Source organism: Glossina fuscipes, unplaced genomic scaffold (genome assembly GCF_014805625.2).
Source record: "Glossina fuscipes isolate IAEA_lab_2018 unplaced genomic scaffold, Yale_Gfus_2 1, whole genome shotgun sequence".
Taxonomy (NCBI): domain Eukaryota; kingdom Metazoa; phylum Arthropoda; class Insecta; order Diptera; family Glossinidae; genus Glossina; species Glossina fuscipes.
In genome coordinates, this window is record NW_023998415.1 from 49553561 (window position 1) to 49576398 (window position 22838).

Sequence of the window (22838 nt, forward strand, 5' to 3'; positions counted from 1 at the left end):
TTTTTTTTTTTTTTTTTTTCTTTTAAACACTATATTAAACTAACTAACTGAGCTCCTCTTGAAGATAAGGAAAGCTTACAATGGACGGCAAGGGATAGCAATCATCGATTGCTTAGATTCGAGTCCGATGATCTTTTCTTTTTTTTTTTTTGACGATGACGAAATTATTTATGTTTATTTTTTCTTTTCTCTGCGTATTCAATGAAATCTTTCCCCCTTTTTTTTTTTTTTTCTCTTTTTTTATGTAAACTAATAACTTCCTTTTCTGTAGAAAACAAAGAAAGCAGTAAAGAAAAAATAACAAAAAAGAAAAAGAAGAAGAAAACTATTATACAAAGAAAGAATTTCCTCAATAATAATAAATTTAACCATACTTTACTGTTTCTACTTGCTTCAAAAAATCAAACAAGTGCAAATCGCACACCAAGCGCAAATACACCCACTAATATGTATACCATATTTAAAAAAAAAATAACAAAGAACTTTTACATACAAAAAACATATTTACTTTATCTGTTTCTTTCACGGAGAACATCCGTTTGTTGTTTAAAAGAAAAGTAATAGAAGAAGAAAAAAAAAAGAAGACGAAGAAGAAAAAAACAAAAAGTATTGAATTCCTAACAAATGACACAGAATGCATAGGCAAAGAAAAATGAAGATAGGAAACCGTACAAGAAAATCTTTGGTAACTATTTACCATTCAAACACATACACGACTACATTATAATATACTCTATGGATCATCTGAGGCAACATGTGCTCATAGTGCATGTAGAAACTACATCTTAAACATATCTAGGACAAGCCCATACGACAAATGTTAAGCAATGAATATATTTGCTTAAAAGCCAAATGCCGTATCTTAAGCTATTATTGAAAATATTTGCAAAGAAAAAGAAAAAAAAAAATTTTCAATGAGAACCAATAGAAAAGAAGAAAAAAATAAATAAAACAGTCTTAAAGAACGGTAGCTTAGCTACCACAGTTAGCTCTAGAAAAGATATAGTTTTTTCTTTTTCCTCCTACCGGCGATATATAGTCATGAAGATTTATGCACACTTCGTATAGAGAACATACTTGCGGACTCACTGAAGTGTATAGAAAAATTCTTCTATAGAAAAAGACAACAAAAAAAAATTGGCAACGTATATACATATATATATATACATATATATATATATATATATATATATATATATATATAGTTGTTGTTGATGGCTGCGTAAAATTGAAACTATTGCCTCTGATATTATCGATATGCAGTTTTCTATGAATTTTTTTGAAAATCTGTCGTTTTTTCTTGGTCTGTCTGCCAGTTAGTTTGATTGCTCTACTTCTTTTTTTTTTTCTAAACTGTATTAAATTGCTTAAGGAAATGATAGACGGAAATAGTTGCTAGAATTTGTGGGAGTAACATTTTTTTAAAAAAAGAAAACTTCTTTTATCTCATTTCCATAGAAGAAAGCAATTTAAGCTAAAATCAAATTAAATTTTAAAAGACGAAATTCTTTCCTTCTTGTTTTTTATTTATTTTTTTTTTATTAAATATACAAGTTTTAAAGAAATAATAATAAAAGCTTTAATAAATTAAGAAACTATTGCACTCTCCTTGTATCGGCATAAGTAGCCGACTAGGTAAGAATCGCGACCAACAAGTACGAATTTCCGCTTGGTCAAATCGCCGTGCGGCAAAATGTACTTCGCTGATAGCTTTAGTGAGCGATCGGCCGATAAAGGCACTCATGCCCATTAGACTGCGGCCATTATCTTCCTATTTTCTTCTTTCTTTCTCTCGCTCCTCAATTTTTTCTGGCCGTCATCACGTTACACGACTAGGAGACGTCCCCTGAGTGATTGGTCATATCAAAAAAAAAAAAACATATATATATATAATTCATACACACTTTTGCACAGTCTGAAACGCTTGAATTATGAATGTTCCAGATGTCTACCATTTCCACGATTTCCGTGACGATAATAAATGCCTTGATTTTGCTGTTATTCATCGCAACCATCCAGTAAACCAACTCTCTCTCATGGTTTAGCGAGCTTTAGTAATACGAATGAATACAATTTATTCGCTTTGATTATATTTGTGCAGAATAATAAGCTTTAGAAATAACATAAACAATCTTCATTGCGGTTATTCGAAAAAGGAAATGAGGTGATTTGATAGTCTCCTCTCTAGTTAGCCCGCTCTGGTAGCAAAAATTAATTTATTACTATTATATTAAGCGAGATCGTTCAGCCTTTAATGGGAATAAAGGAGAGCAGAACAGAGATCTAAGTAATTTGAGCTCTCGCAATTTCTGCAGTGTATTGTAATCCCCTTAAACAGGGATAGCTAGCAAATCTTAAGGAGCCATTTCCATGGATCATTTTCTAACTTCGATTTCAACTGAATTTTATTCCTCGACATTTGAATCAACTTCTCCGTTTGAATTTTGAAACTTGATTTCTCGTGTTCCAAGATCCTGCATTGTAAATGTTCGCACGTGGTCTCTGCTTGAAAATTCGAAAAATTGACGACACACTTGCTAACAAACTGAGAAAGGCGAACATTGTTCAAATATCTAAGACTTTTGCTGCATTCTTCATTTGGTTTTCACCAAAAAAGTTATCCCTTTTGCAATATTGACTTGTTCTATCACCCATGCTTATATATATTTGGAAATATATGTATTGGGAAACGTTAACTACATCGCCAACAAAAGCAAAACCATCTTCAGTTTAACCCTACTCTGTGGGTCTGCCAGCGTTGGATTGCAGTGTTCAGGAGCAATCTGTATAGCGCCTTGAAAAGTGTATTCGACTCTCCCACTGTCGCACGCGCTTACATTACATTTTCGGATGTAGGTCGACATAGAAATTCAAAATATATCTTGGAGCCTCCATCCTGATGACAACATTCCTAATGCACCCGCACTCAAGTATATTAAACGCATTTTTAATATTATGCATGACCACGACGTAATATCCGTTAGCGTCTTATTTTCTCACAGCGTTCTTCTGCTATGGCCATTGCTGCCAGACTTCTCATTTGTTTAAAGGCATTTAGAGTGAATCGCCCCTATCCGAATCCTTGATTTATATCTGATAAAACGCCGCCTTCTTTTGCTAATGTCAGAAGGCGATTATATATACAGTTCTCTCTAGTATCTTGCCGATCACGTCAAGAACATCCGCTGGTATAAAAACTATTCTACGCTTTTATATAAGAACTAATCTTTCACATTTCGATAAATGAACAATTTTTCAAGGCACTTTCGATACGTCTTCATGAAGACGTTGGGTCTCTCTCAAATTACCACTTTCAATGTCCATCTGGATCCCAAGTTTTTTTTATTATCTGTCTTCCGACAAGCTATCAGCAGCCCCCCCCGTCTATTGATTGATGTGATTGGTTTTTATTGCCGGTTCGAGCTTCTTCGCCGTAAACACTGCTGTCAAAGTCCTATAGAACACAACGGAACAGTCTGTCTACGGCATTCCATAGCCTTTTGTCTTTCGTTGCAATGACAGTATGTATGTGTCTGTGCGTCGGTTTTTAAATGTATTTATTTATGCACTTATATAGGCTTGTGTGCGTCGGTACTCTTACTCTTTGTACATTTATATGCTTAAGCGTATAGCAAAATAGCAATAACTACTCACACGCTTTACAAATCACATAATCACATTTAATAATTATTTAATAGGTGGCCGCGGTGTCTGATACCGGGAACGATAGATGAAGTAAAAATCACAAAAAACCCCAAAGCATACAAAATTGAACAATCAAATTGCTCCGCAAACAAACAAAAAGCAAAAAAAAAAAAAAATGCTGTAGTTTTGAATAATTAAATTTTGCTCTCTGCCCTCCCCCATCCCCCCCTCTTTCCAACCATCCCCGTCCGACAAACTAACAAATACGATAGATATATAGATGCGTAGAATATTTGTATGTACAGTACACACAGGGATTTGCGGTTATAGACACCCTGCCATAGCTAGAACGACGAAGCCGAATAAAAATTCAATATTCAAAACTTGATTAACAATATAAAATCGAAATAGATGCACAAATATACATAAAACCAATAACAACAAAAACACTACTTAGAGTAAATACACATACGATACACATACCGGATATATCATTCAACAACACTTGTGTAGACTTAAAATACAAAAAAAAAAAAATTATTTTATAATTCTATGATGATAATATGTTCATAAAATATTCATATAGCAGTCAGCGCATCAACAACAACAACAAAAGCAGTGCAACTATAGAAAACAACAAATCAACAATGAAATTCAAATATAAATGTACAAAAAAAAAAAAAAAAACAATAATAATAATAATAAAAATGCACAAATTGGGGAGCAACGCACTCTACGAAAAAGTGTAAGCAAAGGAATCACTTACTTAAACAAAAAAGTTGCCCGCTCTTGTGTTCTAAAATTGAGAAAACCATTCCCAAAAAAAAAATGTTCGCTATATAATTTACGGGACAACGCCTTTCAATTTCATTTTTCTCGCCACAAATGCTTAACTATTCAAGAATGATAACCAAATGCTTTTCTTAAAAATCCATTGCTTCTGACGCTTTTTCCTCGAACTGCACGCATCTCTAACGCTTTCGATTTGGTAACTGATTGACTTCAAACTTCAATCGATCGAGTTCTGATCGGTACTCCTTTTAGGTTTTGCGGTCCGTTAAATATTTTACTCTAAGCTCTAAGCTTAATAGCGGAACTTATTCTGATTGTGCAGTGGCCTACCCGGCATGTCTGCCACTTAAATTCATTGCTAAATGTTCGCTTAGATTGTCATTTATTATTCACACTATTCTGAAAAGTCGTTATATGCCTTTATATGGAAACAAAATATTATAATTTCCGTTTTCTGTATAATAAAAATAAGAATTATCTTAGATAATGTGCTGTAGAGTACTTAATGGCCGACCTTGCCCGACAATAATGTTCTGACTTGGTTCGGTTTATACTTACATACATTAGAAGCGATATCCTGTTTGGAACAGATTTGCAGTAATCGAAAGAAAAAACTTCATTTAAAAATTGCCAGATAAGACAGGCTTTGTGAGAAAATTTTATCAAACGTCCTTCAGTTCTTTTGCTGCCATACTTCTAAAAAACGTTAAAAATTCCTGGTATATAGAAACGTGAAAGTGCTCAAAACCATCTGACTTTGATTTCAGTTTACAGTGCAATTTAACATAAAACGCTTGTCGTGTGCTAATATCATTACCCGCAGAAGCTTTGATCTATTTGGTCATTTACGCGAGAACCGCTAAAACCGTAGGCCCTCTGAAACGTTTATGAGCATAAAAATTATTTTTCTTAAGTATTCTGAAAACAAAAGGGACATCAATTAAAGTTTAACCCATAGCCGTAGGTAAGAGTCACGAGAAATTTAATCTCCGACTTTACAAACCGCTCGTCTCTTATAGTTAATTTTGGCCTGAATGTATGAATTCAAAGACAAGCTTCGACAAAAAAAAAAAGTCGATTTGTAGACTTAGGCAATGAAGGGACTTTTAATCCCTTAGCGTATTGTATTTAAATTCAATTTTCTTGCTTATGTGTTCTTTATGCACACACATACATGCTCATCAGTTTCCAATCAAGTAAAACTGTTTCTAACTCCTACAAAAGAGTTCGCTTCGTTTTGTATCTTACAACGAAACGCTCTGTGAGTTTGCTCTTAAAAAAAAAGTCTTGTGTGTACGAAATGCAATATCTTAAGTATTTTTTGCATTCGCTTTTATGCCCTTTCACTTTGTTATATACATATAAATGTAAAACCATTGTGCAAGTCATACAAGTGTACTTTTCTTTTTTACCAGACACAAGTGATTTCCAAGTTACTCTTGCTCTTGATTTTATTCATTCATATCATGGACAAAGACGAAAAGTATTTTAATTTGATCATCACGAAATATAAATTTAGGTTTGTTTGAACGAAAAGTTTTGCAAAATATACATACACAAAAACATACCAAATTTATCATTAATTTAGATCCGTTCACGAATCGATTAAATCAATTAACACGTATAATGTTCATATGAACAACTTTTATTGCTGGTAGTATTTATTCATTTATGACTGCCGCGGGAGTTTTCAAGAAAATCTCCGTAGGGCCGAACGCGTTGCTATACTGCACTACACCACAACGCCGGTTTATAAAGACTATTACTTTACTATTACGTTTATTGAAAGAAATTCCTAAGTATAGCCGTAGGTTACCTATTTCTATGAATTATAACGGTGTTTCGTTTCTTATCGTAGGCCGTAGTCCGCGGCATGTATTTAATTGAAAATCATTATACCCTACACGATTTGTGATGCACGGTGTTTTAAGTTAATGCGCACGTATATAACATGCAGAAGTGGTTAAGATAGACCCACCTTTTTCACAACAATATTCCCTCTTATAACGACTTATCAAAATAGGTGTTTATATCAAGAGTCGAAAAAGCGGTCCTACCTGAATCATTTTCAAAAGCTATCGTTCTTGAGCCCAAATACGTCGGCGTACCAAGTTTCATAAAAATATCGCAATAATTGTAATTTGCGGATGGAACACAAATTTACATAGGCAGATATCAGACGGACTGCTAGACAGACAAGCTTAATACAGGTGGTACAATATAAGGTGATCACATCCCGAATTCCCTTAGATGTTGTATGCGGACACATAAATTTAATATACCCTTAGAGGACAATTGCTCTAGCTGAATTGCTGAATGAATAATTTTTCATTCAGTCACCTTCAGCAACTTTCCTTGTTCTTCAAAAGTCGCTGACACATCCCGCACAATAAAGTACCAAACCTAATTAAGATATCTCGAATGTTACGACCTGCAGAATGAAACATGGGCAGGAATAAGACGGACAGGCGGACAGACGGACAGACAAGCTTAGATTGTTTGAGAAAATGGTTCCGAAGAGATAGGTATAATAAAAGGTGGGCCTATCCTACGTACAACCGTCAGCACAAACGTAATATATCTAACCGGATATATAAATCGGAATTACTGACCAACTATCCCTTTGTAGACATTTCGCTTTAGTTTCTTTCATTTACTTAAAAAACTTATGTATCGATAATATTTAAAATACCGCTTTCCTGACACGGTTGCTTATGAGAAGGAAGCTTTAAGGCTTTTGTGTGAGGTATTGCACTTTCAAAATAATTGCCGAACAAGGCAGAGAGGGAAAGAAAGGATATCTTACTTTAATCAAGAATATCCCATTGCCTATTCTATAAATGAACAAACACTTACATACAATATATTATTACCTCACTTGTCACTTAAATATGTACACAAAGTTCTCAAAGTTGTAAAAAATCTCTATTGTTACATGTTTTCATAATTTTCACACCTTCATAGTCGCATAATAAATATCCGTAAAAGCAAAACGAAACAGAAACAGAAAACATACACACACACAATAACACAAATTATAACATTAGCGATAAGCTGGCATTTTAACACTTTCTCACCTCTAATAGTCCATTAAAGTTGTAACACTTGAAACTTTGCCAACTTTAGCACTCAATGTCGCGCAGCCAAAGCCAATAGCATAACAACCAGACAACCACAGAATGCTGCAAAAACATCTAGTAGTGTTTATTTAAAAAAAAAAAAAAAAAAAAAAAAACCGAAAACAATAAAAATATGGAATAAGTCAGGCCAGCACATAAAACAATATAAAACAATTGCCAAAAACTTGCCTGCAACTCATCAAGCAAACAGAGTAAAATAACTTGTAAACACAACCGCAACCCACTGTTAGCTGCATAGTGACTAAAATATTTAATAGAACACCATCCAAAAACTCTAATAACGTCACGTTTGGCCCTTTTAGGTTTTCTTTTTTTTTTTTTTTATTTTTTATTTTTTTTGTTTTTTTTTGTTTTCGGTTGTGCGTTTTCGCCATTCCCTCTGGATTTGTGTTAAGTACCAACAAGCTGAAATGTTTGTTACACTCAACAATTGCATGCAACATGCGATTGCTTTTTGATGCCAAAAATAACGTTATTTTTTGTTTTTTCGTCTTCATCTTCTTCTTCTTCTTCTTTCTATTATTCCCTTCTTTCTTCGTTAAGAAATTCTGCTATATATCATTACTATTATTATCATTATTATTACTACAAGGCCGCCGCTTGAACGAAATAAGCCTGTTGCTATCACGGAGACATACACGTACATACTTGTACATATTGTATATATGCGATAGTGTAGACGATAGTATGAATTTTACGTTTCAACTGCGGATATTTTTTGACTTAATTTTTTTACAAATTTATGTCTTGGCAAAGAGCAGCAACAACTGAAAAAATAACAACAAAAACAACAGCAACGACAATATAATAAGTAGATAAATACATATACCGGAAACCGGACGTATTGTGAATTGTATATATGAAATGAGATTTTTAAACGACGAATACTTGTGCCAATAAAATTTATACCTATTTATAAATATATATATATATATACAATATTGTATTATATTGCTACGTGATACGAAGCAACATATGATACGTTGAAAATTATTGAATGCAGAGAACGAGAATAGAAAGATACGAATTTCTTTTCATAGAATCCGGATGTGAGAACAATAGTGCAAAAGATGATTTTCTTCATAGCTATACGCGATCTATTTGTAGGTATTAGGATGCCTATTACTTCTTTATTTTTATCAGTTTCAATAATAGGGTTTCGGATGTAATCTGTTCAAATGAACTCGGCCTTTCAATTCGTAGTGCTTCGTCTGACATTTATTATGTCGAACTCATTCGCTCATAACCCTCATTACGACTCAAAATATGCTTTTAATAGAAATGATTTTACCCTATTTAAAAGTCTAACGTCACACACACACTAATTTGACTATTTCTGTTCCGACTATAGATCCTTTTTTCATTGCGTCATTTCTCCATCTATGCGTAGGTCTGAACCTCATAGTCGTTATTTGATCCACACTTGAAATTTATTCAACAGACGAAAACCCTGTGGTTCTGCTTACTCAATTGGGAGGAAAAAACCCTCTCGGCACAGTCCCGTTTGCGCTTAAGATGAAATCTATACTGCTGCTATCCGCAACGGAAGAGTTAGTCCATTTTGCTCCTGTATGTGCTTTGATGTTTGTGAAAAGCTGGTTGATCTTGTGGTTTAATGCATTTCTGCCATCTCTTTTGACCTAAACTTGAAATATCTCTGAGGATTCGTAGAGGATCTAGTGTTTTCAAAAACTGTAAAGTAGAATTTTGTCGTAATGCTGAAGCAATTTTCAACGGCTCTCTAGAAGCGCGAATACTTCTGCTTTACCACTTCATAAAAGCAGTAGTAGACACCTTGGCTGGAAAATAATAGAAACATTTGACCCTGAGTTTGAACTTCTCGCATTGGCTACGCCATCAAGTCGAGTATTTCTCCTCGCCGGCCCGCTTTTTCAAAGGCGGATCAATCTCCATAACTGTCGTGTTTAAATTTACTTGCCATGCGTTTAAAGGCTTCCCAAATGATGATTTCATGCATCGACCACTCCCTTATTGAAACCATATCGCTTTTCACTTATCTATTTCAACTTATCCCTATTTGAAGAGAGTGTCCCCACATCAAGTGTCTAAAGATTAATGCATGCTAATGAGTATAAACTCCGGCACATAGTTTAGCTACATCTTGATTTACCTCTGATAATCCTCTGATAATGGGAAGACATTAAATATGCGCTAATTTTCTCAGACGAAGTTCTTCGTAGATTCACATTACTATAAAAATGTGCACGCATTCTTTGATTTTATCGTACCGCTTGTTCAGAAACTTCATTTCAATTTATCAGACTAATGTTAAGTTTTATTAAACATTTATCTTGAGGCGACCGTACACTGGAAGGTGAAGACCTTCTTATCGTTGTCGCACTAAATCAATCGAATCCTTGCATAAACATATCGCCTTGTTACGAAAACAAGTCAGTACACTCCCATCGTCTACTTCACCAGGAAAACATGGGTTAGCGTCAGAAATTCTCTTTCTGATTTATTTAATAAGTGCAGCCGTTTTATTAAACAAATAACTTTTTTTTTAGTCCTTTTCAGCAGAATGATTACATTCCACGAATCTTCTCATGTTCGTCCATTTCCGATACTTAAGCTAAAACTTATGATTTTTCAACATAACCTTACGATCCATACCGCAGAGCACTAATTAGTATTGCATGTTTGATGCGTATCGTCTATAGATGTGCTTTTAAGCTAGACATTCAGCTTTCTCTATCGGCGAAAATTAGATCCAATGCCTTTTAGTCATTAAATAACGACAAAAATTCGATTTAAGTCGCCATCAAGTCTACGCGATCAAAAATCTGTTGCAATATCGCCGCGTCTTGAGCATATATAGAGTCCCCGAGCAATATCGATGCTTTCTTCAAGAGTCGCTACAACTTGAAGTTGGAAGAAAAAATAACTGCGAACGACTGTTGTTGTCTCTCTGCCTACTGCATATCTAAAGACATACGAGAGCACTTTCAACAACCTTAACCACTGAATATGTTATTGTACGATTGCTATCGCTTATTATCGCTATAATGTTGTAATGACAAACAATAGCGGATGACTATACGATATCTAAGAGTAACTCGTTCTCACTCTGATGTCCGTCCGTGTGCAAGTCCGTTTATATATACTATATAATAATAAAAATATGTTCTTATAAAATTCTCTCTATTCTAAATTCTTATACGCTTTTAATTATATACAATAAAGAAATCGTACTGTATTTACTTTCAAACATTAATTGAATTTTAAAAGTATCTATTTTTTCTCTATTCATATGCATACACACACGAACGCGTAAATTTATATATATATATATATATATATATATATATATGTTATTTTAGCAAATGCATAGCAATTTCCGGTGAATGACATTCTCTGTTAATTTCCACACGAAAATGTCATTCTGGCCGCTTTCGGTTATACTTGGACTTGAAATTAATTAAAAAGTGTATTGCATTAAACCGAAAAACATTTCAACTTTATTGTCAGCATTTTCACACGAGGAAGAAAAGTATGAAAAGAGGAAAAAAAAATAGGAAGAAAAACTTTCTATTTTTTTTGGAATTTAAGACGTTTTCATTAAATTCAATCTAATTCTGTTCGCTTATGGTGGTGGCATAAAAGCTCAAAAAAAAAAAAGTAAAAAAAACAACCATCATCTGTAATCTTTTACGCTAAATATATCGCTCAATTAAGGGAATCAAAATTTGGGACAAGAACAATTTCGCTACAAATACGCTCTTCGCAATTTTATTTTACCTAACAGATGCAACAAAGACATCATTTGAAAAACTATTGTATATGCGGATATTTATACCCTACACTGCTTGTGCTACAGGATATATTGAGTGGACGTAAGTAATGCGCAGAAGTGGTTAAGAAGGACCCGCCTTTTATTATAGCGATCGATTCGAAATTGTAATCTAAATTGATAATTGCCCATCTCTCGGTTTGTCCGTCCGACGTCCATCCATATACATTTTTGTTCAAGCTACAGGTCGCAAATTTTTGAGATATTCTGATGAAATTTTTTTCAGTGACGTGTTTTGATCGAAGAACGAAAACTATTGAGAAGGGTTCGGGTCGGTCCACTTTTTCAAAAAAAATCTCAACTTTCAAAATTTCTTAGCAAAAGTGGCCAAGTAGTAGTATTTCGGCATTCTAAATTGGTATGAAAGCTTGGGTTCGGCTGGGGCAATTTTAGAACTCCCTCTCATATAATAAAACTTGAAACTCTCGCATAACATAAAAAAATTAACTATACCAAATTTGGATCATCTCGATCTATTTTTTTGGATCCTACCCTAAAAAGGGTTTTCACGAAAATTGATCCGTTATTGAGAGAGAGAGAGAGAAAAGTCAAAGTTTTAATATGTGGTGATGAAAATTGACCCATAATAGTAATTTCATACAAAAATGAACTCTACAAGAATTTGGACTAAGCTTCGCCTATGTAAGTATTATATATCTACTACATTAGGTGGCTTTTGGCCCGCTTCCCCATAAATAAGCCCATTAAAAATACGCCTTTAAGCTGAAACAAGATACAATATTTGTGTACTATAATCAAAATAAGACAATGTACTTTAGGATATTTAATGGTCGGACTTGCCCGACTATAATGTTTTTGCTTGTTTTTCAAATAACAATGAATGCTGGTCCCGATAGATAGATGCACATATGCATACGCATGTATGATGCATGTTGCTCGCTGTTCGCTTACGCATATGTCGAGTATGAAAATGTGAATAAATAAATTTAAAATAAAAATTTGCATCCTTTGGAAAGCGATTCCCGAGAGCGTACCTTAAGATTGATTACGTCTTAAGAAAATGAAAGGAAGAAGACGAATCTTGCTTCTTTATTTCCGAAGAGGCAAAAACACGTCGCACACTGGCAAAATTGTGTCCTGGCTTCTTGTAAAAAAAGTTACGGTTTCTAGGTCAGGAATGTTTGAAACAAATTCAAAGTGGACGAAGTTTACGAATAAACGCGAGATCCATAGGCAATTCATAAACTTCGTTCTCTAATTGATGTCAAAAACTTTCTTTCACTTTTCTCTTGATTTTGCAACAGATCTCAAAACACTTTAAAGGTAACATTCAATGTTTCGATTGAATACCAGATAAGCACCTAATTAAAGTAACTGTTGAAACATTTATATGGTTACCAGCCATTTAAATGCTTCGTATCTGGAGCGCTTTGAACCCTTTCGTCTAATTAATTTCTTGCGGTATTATCACATCAAAGTTAACACATTGCCTTTCCTCTCCCATTCTTTCCTTAGATAATCTAAGTATTTAGTGTTAAGATTTTATGCGAAATCCATGAAGTAGATAAAAGCGGTAAATGTTGTTGTCATTGTGTAAAACTTAGCAAATGGCGAAACTTATTTAATTCGCTTAATTTCTCTTTCTGTTTCTTTTACATTTAATTCAATTACATTACGAAGGCAAAGAAATAAATTAACCAAAAATGAATTTAAAGAAAAAAAAAAACAGTTATTTTCCCTGCCTTGTGCGACAACTTCTCGAACTGAGCTTTACTTTAACTCTTTTTTTTTGGTTTTTTCTTTCTATTTGATAAGCAAATAACATGCACCACTTACGTCCGTGCCCGGTAACCGGTAACAGTTAAACGTTTCGCTTCTGATTTCATTTTATTAAGCAGAAGCAAAAAGTAGATGAATGAGTTCTCAAGTACTCTGCTTACAGTCTGCTTAGCCCATCGCAAGCAACGATTTCGCTTTTCTTTTTCTTTTTTCTAACTGACTGGTTGATGTTGAAAATCACCAACAAATTACGCTTTTCATGATACTTTAATAGGCCTTTTGTACGAAAGAAATAAAAATAAAATGCAATAAAATGAATGGAACAAAATAAGCAAAACAAATGTACGGAAACGCAATTTTGCGGTTGATTACGTTAATATCGCAAGTTTTAACTAAATTTATTCGTGAAATGTTTACGAATTTATTTAATTGCGGATTTAAGTAAGAAAAAGCAAAGGCGAATGGATAGCCTTGGACTGAATCTCTGCGATCAGAAACTGTACTTGACAATACGCCTGAATTCCTGAACACTACTCATATATTCGCACCGTCCTCTATTCGTTTTTCTTAAACGTAGCACTGTAACGTGACTTGTTATGAAAGTGCAGGCAGAATACATTACCTAGAAGTTACACATATTCCAAAGCCAACATACATAAGAAAGTACGTCCGGCCGGTATGGCCTTCCGAATCCTCGGGCCGCATATGCCAGCCCCAGTTTCGCCGATTTCCCACTTTAAACTGTCCGAGTACTGTTCAACGGTATGCTCATCTCATCCAAATTTTGCCGATATGGTCATTCTGAATCGGTGACACGGCTAGAATTGTAGCGTAGTTCTTCTGGTGAAATATTAATGAATTCCTTTTACCGGATTCCACTGTTTCTTCTCCCGCCAAAGAGGGCACAAATTTTGTCGGCCATTCGCGGCAAATTTTTGCCAGGTAAAGATCACGAAAATAGCTATGACTAGTCCGAAATTAAATTGGGTAAGAGTGTTTATTTACTTTTCCCTTTTTATTACTTTATTTAGTAGTTTATCTATCATTTCCCTGTATATATTTTTCAGTCGACACAATACAAATAAATACATGCGGCTTAGCAAGTTTTTAATGCATTAAATTTTACAGATTAATCCTTTTCCCAGCTATCCATAAGAAGCACCTTAAATTCTTAGCTTTCATTAGCTCCTTCAAATGAAGTTTCAACTTTGATCTTTTTTATTTAAATTGTTGTTACTGCCATTTATTATTATAATTTTTGGCAGATTTAAGAGTTTTAAAATTTTCAACGCGGTATTAAATGAACATTTATTATATAAAGATTAAATATGGCTTAACGTTTACTTTACTACAAAACAAAAAATAAAACGAAAAAAAACAAAAATTCATTTAATACAATTATCTACCATAAATATATATAAAACGAAAATGTCACACATTTACCACAAAAATTGTTATAAAATCCTGTACACCATTTGTTTTGCTTCTTTTTTTCCACTCAGACATGTGAGTATGTAGATAAGCATATCTATATTTATATATATCTATATATGTATATGTATAATGTAGGCAGGCAGTAAAACACCACACAACAATATTGTCAGCGCAACTAAACCGGTAGTTATTATAAAACAATGAGTCCCACGCCAGCAAAAAGGGAGTTTTAGTAAATCCTATAACCAAAGGGTGCACATAGCACATAGCCACTCGCACATAGAGGCAAAATATTAAATGTATGTACTAAAAATGCATTTAAAAAGTAATTTGTCTGAGACCGCCAAAAATAAAATCCGCATGAAATTATTTAAAATATAACCAAAGCTACTACTACTGCAGCGCAAACATATTCAACGTGAATAAAAAAAATGCTTAAATGTTTAAGGCGGGAAATGTGCGCCTGTGTGGGCACTGAATGGATCCCGAGCACAACGTATATATAGCTAACAAATAGACCTGTTGGTCTCCTTAGAATACTGAAATATAAACTCACACACGGTCACACGCCCACGCATACATACACACACACATACGCGCGTATTATGCATTTGTTACGTTTTTTTTCTGTCCCTTCTATATATATATATATATATATACGGCTAAGCCAAACAGTCAGCCAGGCAGACAGGCAGCTAGGCAGCCATTCAACCCGAACCAGCTAACAATGCAACAACACTACAGTGATTACATTTGGCCATGTTCACATTACATGTTCACTAATGGTTGAACAAGCCGCAAGCATATCCATTCATTCTCTGTCACACCGCTACCAATGTCACTACTATTATTACTGGTACTGATATTGCTTTTGTTTGTGCAAAAAGTTTGCTTTACTTCTTCGTTTTTTTTTATTTTTTTTATTTTTTTGCAATGGTAAATGGTAAAGAGTTCGCAGGGTGTACTAGTGGGGCTGACAACGTTACCATAACAAAATATGCACAATGTGAACATAATAAACTCATTGCTTACCGACATAGACATACACATAACAGCAGCGCTGGGATTTGCTAGCATAATATAATATACCCATATGAGATGTACTGCCACCAATAGCATCTCTCTCTTTCTCTTTCTTTCGTTTTCGTTCTGCCTATCTCCCTCTCTCTCTCTCTCTCTCTCTCTCTCTCTCTCTCTCTATCTATCTATCTATCTATCTATCTATCTATCTCTATCTTTATCTATCTATCTCGCTCTCACGCGCTTTCTGAATGCAAGTTCCGTGTGTAATATGCAAAGCTTAAAGATAGTGTTTTTCATAATATCTACACTTTGCGTACGGGAAGTAGCACTACATTGTGCCGCTTTTATGGGCTGAATTAAACGTTCCTTGACTATGATCAGAGGTAGTAGTATCGCAGGCGCTGTAAATATTGGGAAACTCTCAGTGCACCAAAATAATCGAATGTATAGAATGTGCAATACAGGAACGAAACAGCTACCAGCTACCGCACTGGAGACATGTTAACATAGCTATCGTGCCAAAATTATTATTCGTGTGTTGTACATGACAGTGGTTTTTATGCTTTTATGCTGCTGTTGCTTTACGTTAACCAAATGCACAAACATACGAAAACCACCTTGAGTCAGTGAGTAAGTGTCTCAATAAAACTGTTGCATACTTTGAGGTGTTGCTGCAAAGCACTATAATTTAAGTTCTGTGCAAACAAACTCCACTATGAAAAATGTTACATTTACATTTTTGTTTTCTTTTTTCCTTGTTTTTTTTTGTTTTTCCTTTTTTGCATTCTCTCTATTTTACGCAAATCAAATATGTGTATCAAATACATACATATACACGGTTATAACTTTTATAAAGGAAGGCAAACTATTTGCCAACGCCTAAATGGTTTCAAAGCAAAAAAAAACTTTATAGATATTTTTCACATGCTATACTTTAACATATTATTTTAATTACAAAAAATGAAAACAAAAAATATATAAAAAATAAAAATAAAAAAAAATTAACAAATAAATAAAATAAAATGAAATAAAAAAGAAATTCATAAAATAGAAATGGACAAATGTTTGTGTCGTTGCCACGGTGTGCATACAAACAAATAACTAAAATACTGTCAGTTTAATGGGCTTTTAAGCGGCTTTAGCCGAAAGCACTGTGATAAAATATTTAATTGATGGTTTTCGGTTGATATATAAGGACATATATATATATATACAACTATATATATTCTCTTTTTTAATTTATGGTCCTTGGTTTTAGAACAAATATATATTTCCAACTATCGGCGTAAATATTATTGTTTGATTTAATGGATGAACATTTTAATTGAAATGTTTCATTCATACAAAATTGCGTTGTGGGGTAATAGAAATCAATAGAATATATAGAAATATACGTGTTAATAGAAATTTATATATCTATATATATATATATAAATTTATTTATATATATAATTTATTTATATATATATTCACTTATATCTATGTATATATTTTATATATATATTTCATTTATTTATTCATTTAAATTAACGGGTCGCCAACTGCTAAACATAAGCGTTCTTATTACTAATTATAACTATGGCTAGTGATAATTTATAATAAAAATCTTCCGCGCCTGGACTTATAGGTGATTTCATCACATTTAGTGTAGCGATAAGACCTTAAATATAAAGCATTTAAGAATATAAAATTGAAATGAAATTTTTTTATTTTATTTCAATTTGAATAACGTGTTATCGCAACATGAGAGAGGGGGGTGCGAAAAGAAGGAAATTGTCAGAAATAATTTATCAAAGAACATCTTCGATTGTTATTAACCAATTTATGTCCAACACTTGACATCAGGAACTGTTTGGCGACCGAAATTAAAAGTCTCGAAGTTTACTCTGCTTAACCAAACTATTGGCACCTTTTGTAAATCCATGTGGTCATGGAATTACATTGCTTTAAGCCCTGTCTTAAGAAAAAAACAGGATAGGAAGCGTAGCAAGCGGGGCAATTTCAAAGTTGATGCATGCCTTGTTAGAGAAGAAAAGCGGGTTGTAGCAATCCAAATCCTTACCCTCTTGAAATATAAAGCGATGTTCTGATGAAAGGCCAATTTTGCTTGCGTAGCAATATAGCTCCTTAGAGACATTAGGCATTTCAACAGGTGATATAGGAATAAAACTTCCGTTTTCGCAAAAACAAGACAGTTAGAGATATTCCATCGTAGCTGGGACAAAAAATATAAAGCAGGGCTCGAATAAAAAGTTACGAATGTTGTAAAATTATGTATAAAAATTGTCGACTTTAGCGTATTGACGGGATCACATTGCAAGGAAGCGCTTTGGTCTCTTACTAAAATCGATGTTGATCTCTCTGTCCAACAGAAAATTTCTTTGTTTTTTTTTCTTTACGTTACAGTAACACTTTGTATTGCTACGCATATTTATTACGAGTTCACCTCAACTTGTCTTACCCGGTGATCCTGACTATTTAGCTCTACAAATAGTTGATAGATGGCATCCCTTAGCCGTTTTCCCTGAATGACTGAAAGGCCCGTAGGATTAGACGTTCGTTAGCTTCGTTAACAATCCCTACATCATGACTACAGGCGTAGGGGAGAGCTGGTGTAGCTACGCCGTCAACTCGGATTAATCACTTCAACGGATAGGTGCAAAATATAATAGGTTAGAGCCACAGATACTTCCTTGCGTAACACAAAGTATTAGGTTTCAGAAGCAAAATACATGTTATGGGCTAAGCTTATGAACAGCGAGTCCGAAATCACAATCGGTTGCGGAACTAAAGTCGATCTTTCACATCGCTTTGCTGGATATTGTTCTCTACAACCTTAGGTCATTAAGCAATTTCTCGCTTTTAAAATAACTCTCTTACAAACATTCTCTCGTTATTCCAGAAATTCCTTGGAAACCGACTTTGCTGAATTTCGGGCTAAGGAACCCGGCTAAGAAGCACCGTTTTATATTGTTGTTTGATGTTACTGCTCCTACTTCTGCTGTAGTTATGTTTGTTACTGTGACAATTGTTGATGTCTGTACAGTTGCAGCAAATATTATTGCCATTGTTTTATTTTAGCTATCGTTACGGTTTATGCATTTATTGCACTAGTTGTAATTGCAAGGGTTGCTGATAATGTTGTTCATTATATACCCACCTATGCAAGTGTCTCTCAACATCGACAAAGATTTATATTGTTGTTGTGTGTTGTTCTTACCGTTGCTCTTTAAATTTTTGTTAAAATTGTTGTCGTTATTCCTGCTATTATTGCCATTATTACTTCGATTGTTATTGTTGCTAATCTCTGGTGTTACTATCATTGCCCCTGATTATTGGCATTGAGAGCTTGTATCTCATATATATTATAATTAGGAACTTATTCATATTGCTTTGACCTGAGGAGAAATGAAAGCAAGTATACAATCGGTTAACTTTTTCTAAAAGGACCGTCCAACCTCCAAAACACTTTTGGATAAAAAATTACTTGCAAATGAGGATTTCATAAAATAATTCAATATTTTAATATTGACGCGTTACAACGGATGTTTGACTTTCCGAAGCGTGTCGCCATCAGATAGAAGTAAATCAGGAGAGTACCGTTATTGCGGACTGAAAGTCACAAAAAAAAAAAGCATTGCGAAAAGTTGAATTATAGTGAAATGTGTCCGAAACCCAATGGATATTTACAAAATATCAACAAGAATTTATATTATCATAGACACTCTTTGAGCAATAAATCCTTAACTCCTTAACTGCTAACGTTGTCTTGGTCGATAGACGTTGAAGAGCAAGCAAAATCTTCAACGCTCTCTTCACGAATCAAAACTCCTGGTATTTTTACAATATCCAGTAGGACTTGGATAGGATAGATCAACCTTTTATTATATCATATTCAAAATCACTTTCTGAATCGATCTAAGCGTATCTGTTCGTCTGTCCGTCTGTCCATCTTGTAGGTTTGTGTTCAATTTTTATGATATTTTAATGAAATTTGAAGACTTGAATATCGCCTAGAGGTCGATTCGACATAATAATTACTCAGCGTGTCACGTAACATATGTATCGGGGTATCGGACCGCCACAAAAATAATTTGTTAAAAGACATTTTATAACGAGCTTTTCATAAGTATTTTCGAAAAAAAGGTTTTCTTATACAGAATGCAGAAAAATATATTTATCTGTAGCATATATTACATACAAATAGTTAATTTAAGATATTATCATTTTTTTTATTTTATTAAAAATTTTAATTCGATCACATGCATAAATCCCTTAAAATATATCATATAACTGTCATATTACTTGTTTGCATGCACGGTTTGATAACTGTAATGTTGCTGCATAGTGTCAATGCTATTGCGTACAATCAACTGACATTGATTGACGTGAAAAATTTCACAAGAATTTATATGAGAATGAAAATAATAATGAAAATATCTAAACCGTTAGCATGACCTTGTTTTTGTGAACATTTCTGAAAGCGTATTTTAAATTTAATATTGTCAAACTTTACATAACGTAAAGTTAGGCGAATTTCTTTTTTGCACCAAAATAAAATTGACAACATAAAGTGAGAATATTGAACACAGCGCGGGAAATAAAAACAAAAATATGCAATCGTCACCGCATATGACCGTTCGTAACGAACATAATTTTACCTTGTTACGCAAAAATGGTTCCGCTTACAGCCATTTATATTAGATAACAGTGGCACCCAAAACGCGGCAAAAGGTACGATATCAGATCGCAGATAGTTTATGTTACACGTTGGTTCAAATAAGTTTAAGTTGGAGTATTTTCGCGTCACGGTATCACTATCATAGCTATTTAACCTGTGTACCAGGCAATTCTTTCCTTCCGTCTGAAATTCACGACAACAAGGAACATACACAGGAGATGTGGACAATAACGCGTACGGTTAAATCGGCTCCAAACCAAGTTCGCAACTGAATATTCATCGTCGACATGTAAATAATATGCTTATTATTTGCAATGTTCCCAAAAAAAAACATCAGAAAGTATTATCGTAATCCTAAGTCATCGACGTGCTCGCTAGTCTGTCAATCTGTAACACGCTAATGGAATGAAATTTGAACATCTCTGCGAACGAAAGACTGCAGCTTGTTACTTATATCTGATTTTTGTTCCTTTGCCTTATATAAATTTTTTAAATTACTTTATAAAGTTTTTAGTGTAATTGTATTCTTTATTAACCAAATTACATCCGCCTAATTAACATTAAGTTTTTGCGGATCGTTGCAAGTAATCAAAGAGGCTTGAGATAAACCTCTTTATCCATGTTTTTTGGACAGAAAATCATTCTTGTCCATATGTCTATCTGCAATGTGTTCAATTAACAGACCACATGTTATTTAAAAAGAAGATGGATTGAATCGCTTTCTTACGACAGCACCTCATATAATGCCCCATTTCGAAGACATAGTCATATGAATGGAGAGTAAAATTTGGCGTAGTAAATGCGAAAATGTGGAAAATTTGGATCGAATGCTCTATGGCAATTAAACATTTATTTATTTTTTCTTTTTTTTTTACTTTAGAATAATGATTTGACTTATAAATGCACAATGTAGGTCCATTCTTCGGAACCCACCCGTGGAGCGATATGGAAAGAAGACATAAGTTTGGGATTTTATAAGAAAAAAAAAACAGATAAAGAATTGCATTTAGCGAATTGAAATCGGGTATTTAATACCCGACCTTGTCCGTCGTGTATAACGTTTCAAACCTATTTTATCTTATTTAGCTATGCATTCAACCATTTCCTCTCTACTACTACTACTACTACTACTACTTCCAACTATTAGGTTTGACGTTCGCATAATTATTATTATTATTGTTATGCTAATTAAATATATCTAAGAAAGATGATAATTTTCAAAAAAACAGACTTATTTATCGCAATTGTCCTTTCAGGAAATAATAATGATAAAATGATTGAACCGATGATTACAAAAATACTTTGTATTGTCAATGTAATCAATATTCTCAATCATAACCTCTAATTAAGTTTTGTAAAAACAATATGGAGCAAAAACATTACATATCTCATATCTAAAATCAACTAATCCCTATTGAACGGAATTATAATTGCAACTGAATGGACATTTCAAACGAAAAATTATATAAATAAAGTAAAAAAAATAATTCTCAATTATTTTGTTATCAATCATGATAAATATATATATATTTTTTCTATATTTTATTATGATCAGGGTGCTTCCTCGAGTTTGGTAGTAAAATTTGCTGACACTGAAAAAGAAAGACAAATCCGGCGAATGCAACAAATGGCCGGCCATATGAATCTTTTAAATCCCTTTGTTTTTAATCAGTTTGGTCCATATGGAGCTTACGCTCAGGTAAGCTGTAATTTTTTTCACACAAATTACTCAGAAATTTTAAATAATTTTTGTTTTCGCGTTTATTTGATTATTAATAGCAACAACAAGCTGCTTTAATGGCCGCCGCTGCAACGGCACCAGGCTCATATATGAATCCTATGGCCGCCGCTGCTTTGGCCACCCAAATACCTCATGGAATCAATGGAGCTGGTCAGCCGTCGTTGCCCTCTCCGACTATGCCCAATTTTCAAATGGGCGCTCAAACACCTAATTGCCAACCAGGTGGTGGTGCTGCAGCAGCGGCCGCTGCAGCTGCTGCTGCTGCTGATGGTGTTTTTACAAATGGCATGGCACCGCAAACTCCCTTCCCAGGACGTAAGTAAAACTAAAAAATACTAAAATCATTCCTAATCGGTACAAATATGCACTTTAAACCTATCCCTATCAACACAATTTAAACAATCGCCTGATTAGGTAGAGAAAGAGTAGAAAAGTTTAAATATTTTTTCTATAAATATATTTCTTTGCCACGTTGCATAAAAATTGACCATTTTCCTTAGAATCTGGTATTGAGTTCAGTCAGCAATTTTATTAACAAAGCGAACTTGTAAACATTGTCGTATGCAACGTTAGCGACAACATTGTGAAAGAAACGATTTCTTCCAATACATTTCTTTGTTAAATTTATAAAATATCTTTATATTAGCAAGTAGTTGAAGTTATGCGAACGATATTCTAAACAGCAGACGGAAAATAATTTATAGCGCCTTGGAGACCTAAACCTGCGTCACAAATTTTCGCAAATAAATTCCGACATACACATTTATTACTAGCGTGAGTAGGTTAACTTTCCGCATTTGCTAGCTATGATAATTCACGTCTTTATTAAAC

The 22838-nt window shown here is 33.8% G+C and overlaps 1 protein-coding gene across 19 annotated transcripts in view; it reads left to right on the plus strand.

Annotated features, from left to right (window-relative positions):
- LOC119645078 (CUGBP Elav-like family member 4) overlaps positions 1–22838 on the plus strand; it is a 683800-nt gene that overhangs the window by 646940 nt on the left and 14022 nt on the right. For all 19 annotated transcript variants that reach the window (XM_038044960.1, XM_038044958.1, XM_038044948.1 and 16 more), the window contains 2 exons: positions 21822–21965; positions 22046–22322. In XM_038044960.1, coding sequence (XP_037900888.1) covers positions 21822–21965; positions 22046–22322 — 421 coding nt within the window. The remainder of the gene's footprint in view (positions 1–21821; positions 21966–22045; positions 22323–22838) is intronic.